This window comes from Humulus lupulus, chromosome X (genome assembly GCF_963169125.1).
Source record: "Humulus lupulus chromosome X, drHumLupu1.1, whole genome shotgun sequence".
Lineage (NCBI taxonomy): Eukaryota > Viridiplantae > Streptophyta > Magnoliopsida > Rosales > Cannabaceae > Humulus > Humulus lupulus.
In genome coordinates, this window is record NC_084802.1 from 16,224,706 (window position 1) to 16,236,725 (window position 12,020).

Below are 12,020 nucleotides of genomic sequence, written 5' to 3' on the forward strand. Positions count from 1 at the left end.
CACTAATTGAAACTAATGCCTTAATTCTACTAATCCCATCTCCTTGATATGCTTATCAAATGTAGCTTCTGGTAGTGTCTTTGTAAACGGATCCGCAAGATTGTCTTCAGTTGCAATCTTCATAACCTTCACATCTCCCCTGGCCACATATTCTCGAATAATATGATACTTCCTTTCTATATGCTTACTCCTCTTGTGACTTCGAGGTTCTTTTGAGTTGGCTATCGCTCCTGTATTGTCACAAAACAACACAAGCGGTTTATCCATTTCTGGAATAACACCAAGATCCGAATAGAACTTCTTTAGCCAGACTATTTCCTTAGCTGCTTCTGACGCGGCTATGTACTCAGCCTCCATGGTGGAATCTTAGATTGCAGACTGCTTTACGCTTCTCCAAATCACAGCTCCACCCCCAAGAGTAAACACCATTCCAGAAGTAGAATTTCTGTCATCGACATCAGTCTGAAAATCTGAATCGGTGTAGCCTACATGGTTTAGAACACCACCCTTGTAGACTAACATATAATCCCTAGTCCGTCTCAAATACTTCAGGATATGCTTAACTGCTATCCAATGTTCCGGTCCTGGGTTTGACTGATACCTGCTCACTACTCCCACTGCATAGCAGATATCTGGTCTAGTACACAACATGGCATACATCAGACTTCCAACTGCAGATGCGTAAGGAACTTTTCTCATTGCATCTTCCTCTTCAGGAGTCTGGGGAGACTGCTTCTTTGAAAGATGAATTCCATGGCGGGACGGTAGACGCCCTTTCTTGGAATTTGTCATTGAGAAACGTTCAAGCACTTTATCAATGTAAGCTGCTTGAGATAGAGCTAAAAGTTTGTTCTTTCTATCCCTGATGATCTGGATACCCAGAACTTAACTTGCTTCACCCAAATCCTTCATCTAGAATTGAGTGCTCAGCCAATTCTTCACATCTGATAATTTCTTAACATTGTTTCCAATGAGTAAGATATCATCTACATAAAGAACCAGGAATACCACTATTTGATTTGCCTTTAGTTGGTAAACACAGGGCTCATCAATATTTTGTTCAAAGCCATAGGTTTTGATTATTTCATCAAACCTAAGATTCCAGGAACGAGAAGCTTGCTTAAGTCCATATATGGACCTATTTAACTTACAAACTTTTCCTTTTTGTCCAGATACTTTAAATCCTTCTGGTTGATCCATATAAATGACCTCGTCAAGCTTTCCATTAAGAAAAGCTGTCTTGACGTCCATTTGCCAAATCTCATAGTCGAGAGCGGCTGCTATGGATAGGAGGATGCGAATGGATTTGAGCATGGCTACCGGACTAAAAGTTTCCTCATAGTCCACGCCTTCTCTTTGGGTATAACCCTTTGCCACTAATCGAGCTTTATAAGTCTCGATATTTCCATCAACACCTCATTTCTTCTTGTAGATCCACTTGCACCCAATGGCCCTAAAGTCACTAGGTGCTTCCACAAGATCCCAGACGGAATTTGAGTACATAGACTCCATTTCCTGTTTCATGGCTTCAAGCCATAGTTCATTTTCAGGGCTAGCCATTGCCTGTTTGAAAGACAATGGATCATCATCACTAGTGTCACCAACAACCATATTGGTTTCACCATCCAAACCATAGCGAACTGGGTTTCTAGAAACCCTCCCACTACGACGAGGCTCCCTGACTGTTTACTCAGGAACAGTGGTACTTTCTTCATTTAAATCGACTTGCGTCGGTTGTACATGAAGAGTGGGAATTTCATCATCAACACGCGTTGATGACGATGGAACATTGGTTGGAGTCAATTCTTTAACCATCTCCTCTAAAACTACTTTGCTGCGAGGTTTAAAGTTCTGGACATAGTCATTTTCCAGAAAAGTAGCATTTGTAGAAGTAAACACTTTCTTTTCTGAATGACTGTAGAAAAGTCCACCCCGAGTACCTTTAGGATAGCCAACAAACATGCAAACTTCAGTTCGCGGTTCTAGCTTTCCCTCCTTTTTCCTCAGGACGTGAGCGGGACACCCCCAGATTCTATAATGGCGTAAACTAGGTTCACGACCATTCCAGCGTTCTAAAGGTGTTTTGGGGATTGATTTTGACGACACGACATTGAGAATGTCATTTGCGGTTTCAATTTCATGTCCCCAGAACGAAGTTGGTTGAGTTGAGTAACTAAGCATGCATCTAACCATTTCCAATAAAGTTCTGTTTCGGCGTTCCGCTACACCATTTTGTTGCGGAGTACCTGGGGCAGTAAGTTGTGATAAAATCCCAAGTTCAGTTAAATGATCTTGGAACTGCATATCCAAATATTCTTCACCCCTATCAGATCGCAAGATCTTTAACCTTTTACCTAATTGGTTCTGAGCCATTGCTAGGAATTCCTGAAACTTTGAAAATGTTTCTGATTTCCTATGCATTAGGTAAAGACATGAGTATCTAGAGTAATCATCAATGAAAGTGACGAAATACTCAAAACCACCCTTGGCTTGTATATTCAAAGGTCCACAAACATTTGAATGCACAAGACCAAGTGGTTCTTTGGCCCTATCACCCTTTGCAGAGAATGGACGCTTGGTCAGTTTGCCTTCTAGACAAGATTCACAGACAGGTAATTCACCTAAGGTGAGTTCCCTCAAAGGTCCGTCCTTTGTAAGTCTTTGAATCCTATTAAGCCAATGTGACCTAGTCTCAAGTGCCATAAATACGTCATATTATTGTTATCGGTCTTTTGACGTTTATTGGTCCTAGGTTTAGCTACTTTGAATAAATCATTGTTAAGAGCGATGGGTTCGTTAGGTCGCAGAATATAAAGCCCGTTTTCCAAACATGCAATACACAATTGTGATCCATTGAAAGAAATAGATATATTAAAACTTGTGAAAGTCATAACAAATCATTCTAATTGCAACATGGAAACTGAAATTAAATTTCTACTAAAATCCGGAATAAAAAATACATCTTTTAAAATTAAAAATTTATTTCCGAACTTCAGACGAGCTCTTCCTCTAGCTTGGACCGCAATGAACGCTCCGTTCCCAACTCTAAGCTTTAAGCCGCCTTCGTTCACTTTCTCCCACGATTCAAGAAGCTGTAAAGAGTTACAAACATGGTTAGTAGATCCAGAATCAATAATCCAAACGGAGTTATCATTCTCTAAAACACATGTTTCCAAGATAAATGAACTATAATCATTACCTTTGTTTTTAGCTGCTAGAAACTTGGGGCAATCTCGTTTCCAATGCCCCTTCTCTTTGCAGTGAAAACATTTATCTTTACCTTTCTTGTTTTTCATGTTCTTCCCCTTAGGCGTCTGTGCGCGTGGTTGTGCACTCATCTTTGCAGCCTTTGCAGGCTTGGGGTTGTTTATTTGTCCACCTTTCCTCTTGTTTCCAGCTTTCGAAGACGATGCTTGGTTAGCTTCAGCCTTAGCTAGATGAGCAGCAACATCAATGGTCTTATTTTCACCTCCTTTACTAGGTCCACCCATGATAGGTTCAATAATCTGAAGCTCGTTCATGAGTTACGTCAGACCATAGTTGAGTTGATCACGAACGTGCAGACACCGTGCCATCCGAGAATTCACGGTTCCATCACGTTCGTGTGGAGACGGTGTTATCCAAGCATTTACGATGCTATCAAGAACGTGCGGAGACGATGCTCGTTCTAGGGATTCCTCAATCATGACGAACTCAGAGTTGTCACCAATCAACTTTATGTTGATATTTTGCTTCCAATTATGGAAGTTTTCTCCGATGAGTTTCTCCATCGAAAGTTGAGAAAGGATGGGAGTAGACACTACTTAACTTAAAACTACAAATTATCAATAAAGTAGAAATCAATCACATTTGCTCAATAAAACTTCTAATCACACAAATTTCAAGAAATAGCACAACATATATAAAAAATATGAAGATATGAGAAAAAATACCAAAAACAATCATATCTCTATTTCTTTAGGTTTTTAACTAATCTATGATATCCTTGTCCCGGTTGGCGAGAGTCAAAAATACCACTAGTTAAATAGAGTTGTAAACTCATTTAATAATGGACACCATTATTACCAACCTACTATTCGATCAAAATAAGAAAACAAAATTTCTTATTTTATGAGCTAGACCCACGGTTTCAATAATCATAGATTTAGTCCTAGTAGTCACCGTAGGGGTGAGTCTAGTAGAATTTGACCTATAATTATCTATCTTTCGAAATCTAACCTTGTCAAAATAACTAATGAACACCTTCCGTAGGGGGACGAATCAAAGTGCCTCGAGGCCCCATTAAGCTATTGACTATGTTAAACCAACGGTGGAGATCGAATAAAATTCTTAAAATAAGCTCATTATAAAATTAAAAATAGTATTTTTATTATTTATTTTTAGAAAATTAATGACTATGGTTTTCCAAAAAAAATTAAACAGATTAAAATTTTTAAAACCAAAGTCCTATAATTTCTTATTAATTCTAAAGTGTCACATTGAAACAAATTCAATTAATTTAGAATTAATTTGTTGCTAATCAATATTTAGGTTTAACTAATATAATGAACCTATACAATTAAGTCCAACTCAGGTAAATGGGCCTTAACAATTGGGCTTGTATGGAGGAGGGCTGGGTCCAGTATGTCGTTCCCACTACAAAGGCCCCCTATCTTCCATACAAGGTCCAAAAGACAGGAATTTAAACCTTCGTTTTATTAATTGTTATTAATTGATTAGGCCCACTATAGTCATGCAAAGAAAATGGGCCTTCACAAGTGGGATCACCCACAAGAGAGGAATTTAAATTTTACATTTTCTAATGGGCCCAAATAAAACCTATCATTTTATGAATATTTTATTTGGCAAAATACCATATATCTAACAAACATATGGGCCACTATATGCATCTAAGCCCAATTGCAAAAATACCACATATAGTGCAAACAGACATGTTATAATTGGATGGGCCTAATCATGTTACTATATGAGCAATTCTATGAATTTATGCAAAAATACCACAATTTATTTCATTTGCAAAAATACCACAATTAATTATCTAGAATTTATCAAAAAAAATTCAAATTAATTAAATTTTTACAAAAAATAAGTAAATTTAAATGAAATTTATCAACAATTAACAATAGTTAATTTAAATTTCATTTATCAACAATCAACTTGGTTTTAGGTTAATTTGAAAAAAAAAATATTAATTTAATTTAAATAGGATTTATCAACAATTAACCAAAGTTAATTTAAATCCCATTTATTAAAAAAAAAATTTATTAATTGGCTGAAAAACATGATATTTTTCAAAATTTAACCAATTTTAAATTTTAAAATCAATATCTAAATTATTTTCCAAAAATATCTTGTGTTGTTACAACTATTATCTAATATTTTAACCATTTAAAAAATAAATAAAATACAAATAGTTATAACAAGCCTAAAATATCTCAAATAGTTAAACAAATTCAAATATCCATAAAAATATCTAACTAACAATATTAAATTTTAAATAATTTAAATATTAAAAACTATAGAATAAAAAGATATTTATATTTTCAAATAAAGATTTAATAAAAATATCAAGAATTTAAATGAAAATATCTTAAATATCTGATATCATAATTCTAATATTTTAATATATTAAAAGATTTAAAATTAAGTTGTTAGTCTAATTTTAAATTTGAATTTGATTCTTTGTAGAAAATATCTAATTATTAAAATCAACTAACAAAAATATCTTTATTTTAAAAAATTTAAATGATAAAACATAAAAGATATTTTTAGTTTTGATTATACATAATAAATTTTCACAATTTTAATTTTATTTATTTTTCAAAAAAAAAAATTAAAAATTGATGAATAGTACCTGTGGCACTGTTCACTGGGTACTGTTCATCGATGGTGGCTGGTGTGCGCGCGCGGGCGTGCGCGCGGGTGGCGTGCGCGCGGAGGCGCGCGGGCGTGCGCGCGCGCATGGGCAGCCAGGCCAAAAATTTTCCAAAAACTTTTTTTAAGCAATTTTTCAAACCAAAACCATTTTCTAATTAATTTTTACCATGTTTTACACAAAATAAAGCATATATAAAAATTAAGAGCATAGAAAACACAACAAAATAACCTAAAAATTTCTAAAATTCACATAAAATCAATATGTTCATAAAAACATGAAAAACCATCCAATTATTCAAACATATCATATAATCCAATTTTAAACATGTTCATGCATGAAAATAAAGATTACCAAAGGCTCTGATACCAGTTGTTGGAAAAACTTATACAGGATCTTTATTTATTTTCATGTATATCTGATATTAAACAAATTAATACGAGATAGCCTAAAACATGTTTCTAAATTGAATTCAAAGAGAAACAAACAATATTATACTTACAGTATACGCAGCGGAATTAAGAGTCCTTCCTTCAGTTTCTCTAACTCTTGTATCCTTTCTGTCGCAGAGTATTATCAAGAAACTGAACCGATCTTCTATTTTCTTCACGATCTTCCAATGTATCCTTAGAACCACCTAGACTAGTGTGGGCAATTCTCAACACATGAGATAGATATAGAGAGAAGAAGAGAAAATACAAAGAGGCTTAGAAAAGGACTTGTGTTTAGAGAGAATATAAAACTATCAGAAAATCTGACTTATCAAAAACCCTTATTTTAGACTTCTCTATAAGCACTCCTTTTATAGACTCAATTAGGCCATTTAATTTAATTAAAAAATCAATAAAATAACAGCCATTTTGAAGCCCTAGGTCGAAATTATCATGGGCTATATGCCCGCGAAATTTCCCATTTGATTATAAGCCCATTGGACTTAAAATCAAGGCCTGTATTATTTTCTATTGATTTAATTAATTAAATAATTATTTAAATCATTTATCAAATTATTTATTAATAATTTGAACCTTGATTTAAATTTATTTATTAATTTAGATACCAATTTATCTTAATTAATAAATCTGCCATAATTTCTCTTTTCTTCTCAAAATTACACAACTCTGTGAAACTATCCAAAATTGACCTGGTCAACTTTGATAATTCTAATTGATGATTAAATCAATTAATTGAGACTATCTAGATGATTTTATCCAAGGTACAATGGGGACCATGGGCCTATGAAATCAAGCTCCAATAAGTTATCATAAATCTAACAAATAAATTTACTAACTTATTAATTCCTCGTGACTCCACTATAGACTTGGAATTGCACTCTTGAATTCATAGAACGCTCTATAACAAATATAGATACGCTATTAATTATCCATTGTTACAACCATAATTGTCACTCAATCCTCTATAGACGGTCTACAATGAGATAGGACTAAAATACCGTTTTACCCCTCATTGTATTTTATCCTTAAAACACTTAGTTCCTTGTAAATGATATTTCAGTAAACTAATTTAATTACTGAAATGAGATCTCTATCATTTAACACCTTGAACCAAACTAAAAGGAAACCATCGTTTCACTTCTTCATCAGAAGCTATAGATGTTCATATCTATGATTAACACTCCCACTCAATTATACTACCGAGTTCCCAAGATGTAAGTATGGGCTAGTCCGTAGGGTAAGCTGGTAACGAACAAGTCAAAGAACTCAAATAATACAATCAGTTAGAATACTAACCACTCAGAATTGAGATTGAATTGACCTATGGTCAACTATATGATATGACTAGAATAGATAATAACGGTATGTTTACTTATCTTATCTACTGTCAATATCGGTCCTGTCCGATGTAACAAATACATCCGATCTTATCTACTTTGCTAATGTTCTGGAAAGAACATAACACTGTAATGTGTAAGTAGATCATATCATAGATTGGCAAGTCAGTGTAAATCCGGTGCACTGACTAATCTTAGGACTAACTTATTTTTGAACATATAATCATATTTATATTCCACTGTGATTACGTCACTATAAATAAGATTAGCTATATGCTCGGGATTTAATAGAAGTTTATATTAAACAAATAATCTTGAAAATAAAACATGTGAGCAAAGTGATTGACCAAGTCAAAAAATGATTTCTATTCTTTTATTGATAATAAAAATGAGATTACAAAGAATTTGGGTTTTAATTAGGGCATAAAACCCCAACACAATTCATTTTTAGATAGAGCCTCATAATTCTTGTCATGGTATCATGTGTCAATTCATTTTCGGGCATTCGATCCACACTGACCTAAAGAGTGAGCCAAGCCACAAGAGATCCGCATAGTCCAAAAAGACACTTGAGATTTAAATAGTGAGCTATACGGGATTCCCATAGTGTAGAAAGACACTTAAGATCCCAAAAAATAAGCGAGCTAAAAGAGACTCACCTGTGATTAGGTGATTCAAGATTGGTGAGCGAAAAATCGCCACCATGTTGAGGGGGAATATTGAAATATGGTGCTCACATAGAATAAGTGTAAGAATATATATTCATTAATAAAAATATGAGTAAGTCCACTAATTACCAATTAGTTTTTAGATGGAGCCTCATGAGTGTTGTCAAATTTAACATAAATTTGTTTAACAATATTGTGAATACATTCAATAAATTTATTTAAGAAGAAGAAGAAGAAAAAAAACACAAAGCAAATATCAAACTACAAATAGAATAGAAACTCATTAAGCATTAGCTATTCCATATCTAGGAAATACGAGGAGTCGTTGCAAGAAGTAGGACATGGTGGAACAGGAATGTCTAGAGTCCCTTCAAACATGGAGACTACCTTCTTCATTGCGGGACGACTTGTTGGGTCTTCTTGGATACACCAAAGCCCAATCTTCACCAATCTATCAAACTCCTGCTCGTTCACTTCTTCATCTTGAAATAGAGTTCTCAGTTTATTCATCCTAAAACACTCATCAACCCAGTCTACCAAGATGGCTTCTTTCTCAGGAACCCTTGCATCAACACTAGGACGACAACATATGATCACAAAGAGAACAATTCCAAAGCTATACACATCAGCTTTTGTAGTAATAGGCAGGTTCTTGTGCCACTCTGGAGCAACAAACCCCCTCGTTCCTCTTATTCCAGTGTTCGTCCTTGTTTGATCTGGCATCAGTAGCTTTGCTAATCCAAAATCTGCAATTTTAGCACAACGGTTTTCATCGATCAATATGTTGTTGGGATTTATGTCACAATGAATGATCTTATTCTCGCATTCTTCATGTAGATATCGGATGCCCCTAGCAATGCCCAAAGCTATTCTGAGTCTTTCATCCCAATGTGGTTTCACCTCTGATTTGAAGAGAAAGTTTGACAGTGATCCATGGCTCATGTAATCATATACTAGCAGCCTGTTTGATTCTTCATGGCAGTAACCAAGCAGACGAAGCAGATTTTTGTGGTGAGTTCTACCAATGGATCTTATTTCATTTAAGAACTCAACCTCTCCTTCGACTGCAACTTTCTCTAGTCTTTTAACAGCAATGGCTTTCTCCCCGTCTGGGAATCTTAACTTTCCTTTAAACACCGTCCCAAAAGAACCCTTGCCCAATTGCTCGACGAAGAAATTGGTAGCGAATTCAAGCTCCTTGAAAGTAAATGATCGAACGGTCAGTACTTCATCTGCCATCAATAGCCCTTCATCGGATCTTTGAACCTTTTTATTAGAGTGGAAATGGCTTCTGCAAAATAGGAACGCTGAAAAGAAAAGAATAATTACAGAAAATATTAGGCACACAATACCACTGATTAAGATATGCAGTGCCTGGCCTTTCTTGGTTTCTTTGAAAGACGAGGTGTCTTCTTTTGTCCAGGAACTTCCATTAAGCACTTTTACAATGGTCGTTGCATCACTTTGTGTATCATCAACTTTGGCGTGTCTTAGAGGAAACATAAGTTTGTTGCATATGTTGTTCGCAAATGAAGCAATTTCGCAGTTACAATCTTTCAAGCAAGCCTGCTCACAAGCAATCTTGTTATTCATTGGAACAAAAGAGTATGAGTTGTTTTCCCACACCACTCCATCAAATACCTTAAGAGAAACTACATCGTGATGATCAACTGTGCAATAATATATGCTTGTATTCCTATCACACCCCAAACTTTTCTGGCGTTGATCAATGAAATCAAAACCAGGAAGACATGTACAGTTGGGTTCTTCATTTTCAAGAACACAATATGCATTCATGCCGCACAATCCAGTAGGAGCACACCTATCAGTAGTTACAAATTCGATATTCCAGCTGCTATTAACCTGAACCAAACTGTGAGAATACATTCTTAATATTCCATCTGCATCAATTGCCAGACGATAGGTAACATTGTTCCTGAATCGTCGCCAGTCTGCAGCATGAATTGTCTTTACAATGCTCCCACTTGTAGAACTGAGTAGGTCTAGTTGACCGTTGAGTGTAAGATTCAAAATTATTTTTGGGTCTCCTTCTTTACGAGTGTCCGAGTACCAGTAAGTAAAATATGGTAGACCACTGATTGCTGGACGTTGGATTAGATTACCATCACTCTGCATGATGAGTTGAAATCTTCCGGATGAGTGATTTGTCTCAGAGACAGCTGAGACGAGAATTTTTTCTGTGTCCAAATGTTGTCCCGATATAAGGGTATCTGTTGGATGTTCAAAGCTCTGCCATATCTTCTTAGAGTCTGCGTTGTAGAGGACAAAATTACCTGAATCAAGCATAGAAGCTGAGGCAGCAGCCAAAGGGAAATCCCCCACGGGAATTTGTTGACCTTGTTTATTTTGCAAAACAAGCCTACCATCACTATTCAAAAGCAGTGTTACGTCTTGTGGGAGTGGTTGTTGATCCCGGTCGGCTGTCCATATGACTGTCTTCTCCTTTATCATCTCAAACCAGATTCCAATGGCGAAACCATTGCCTTGTTTGTAGAATCCAAATGCAAACTGGCCAGAATTTGATAGCCAATATGACCTGTTGGTGGAAGGAGAGATAGAAGAGCCTATACTGATTTTGGTATCATTTTGTTGAGCAGTTGAGATGGAGATTTCAGTAATTAGAAGAAGGAGCAAAAATATTGCAGCCATAATCAATTGATCGTACTGTTTGGCTTCACAAACTGGTTTTGCCCAAGGATCACTGACTAGACCTCATTTAAAGGATGCAATGAAATAAATCAAAAAGAGTCGTCTATATATACTCCAAAATAGTAAAATATTATTTTGGTCCAAGTCTTTGACGAAGAAAGTTAGCCGCCACAAATGATACTTTCTAACATACATATCTATAGTAAACATAATCCTACCATCCAATAAGACTTCATTTTCAACAATTTAAATGTCAAATGCAAGTTCAGCTTTAGTCTTTTCGAAAAGCCAACCACCAAAATAGTTTTGCTAAATGGCACCAACGGTGCTCAACACCACAATGTGACATATTGTTATTGGTACAATCTAATATCGAGTCTCACATATTTAAATTTAATAAATATTACAGAATATCGTTAACTAATTATGAGTTACAACCTCATTGGTTTTGACACCTTAAGTTGTAAAATAACAACACTCTAATCAAAACTAAGGACACCTTATTGATTCTAAACCCTAATGACAACTTGAGGAGATCATCATCTACGTAGAATGCATGAGATGAAGAATCACGTTTAGCTTTAACATGCAAGGTTGTCATCGGATAATGTGAAGGAAACTCAATAAAAGAATACATTAATAATAATATGGTTAATATATAATTAATTAACTATAAAGTCGGATTGAAATCTTTTTTCATAACGCAATTTCTAGGCTCCACGCAATATTTTAAGGGAGAAGTGGACTAGAAAATATTGTATATGAGAGAGAACGAGTGATAAGACAGAGTGAGATTAGAAAATGATATGGATAAACGCGTGGATAGGCGACCAAACTGATTCTGAAAAGTCAGATGTGAGTAATTATGTCTTTATTAGCTAGTGACCGACCGCAGGAATTATAAATGGGAATCAAAATTTGATTCTATTTAATTTAATATAATAAATATCATTTCTCATTCCAAACTATGACTTCCGTATCATGTCCCTGAATATTTTTGTGACATTTGTTAAAAAAT

At 35.1% G+C, this 12,020-nt stretch overlaps 1 protein-coding gene across 1 annotated transcript; it reads right to left on the reverse strand.

Annotated features, from left to right (window-relative positions):
* Nucleotides 1-8,407: 8,407 nt before the first annotated feature.
* LOC133804255 (G-type lectin S-receptor-like serine/threonine-protein kinase LECRK1) lies at nucleotides 8,408-11,069 on the reverse strand. Its single transcript, XM_062242401.1, has one exon. It carries the CDS (start codon nucleotides 11,000-11,002, stop codon nucleotides 8,627-8,629), a length of 2,376 nt encoding a protein of 791 aa, XP_062098385.1. The 5' UTR covers nucleotides 11,003-11,069; the 3' UTR covers nucleotides 8,408-8,626.
* Nucleotides 11,070-12,020: the final 951 nt, after the last annotated feature.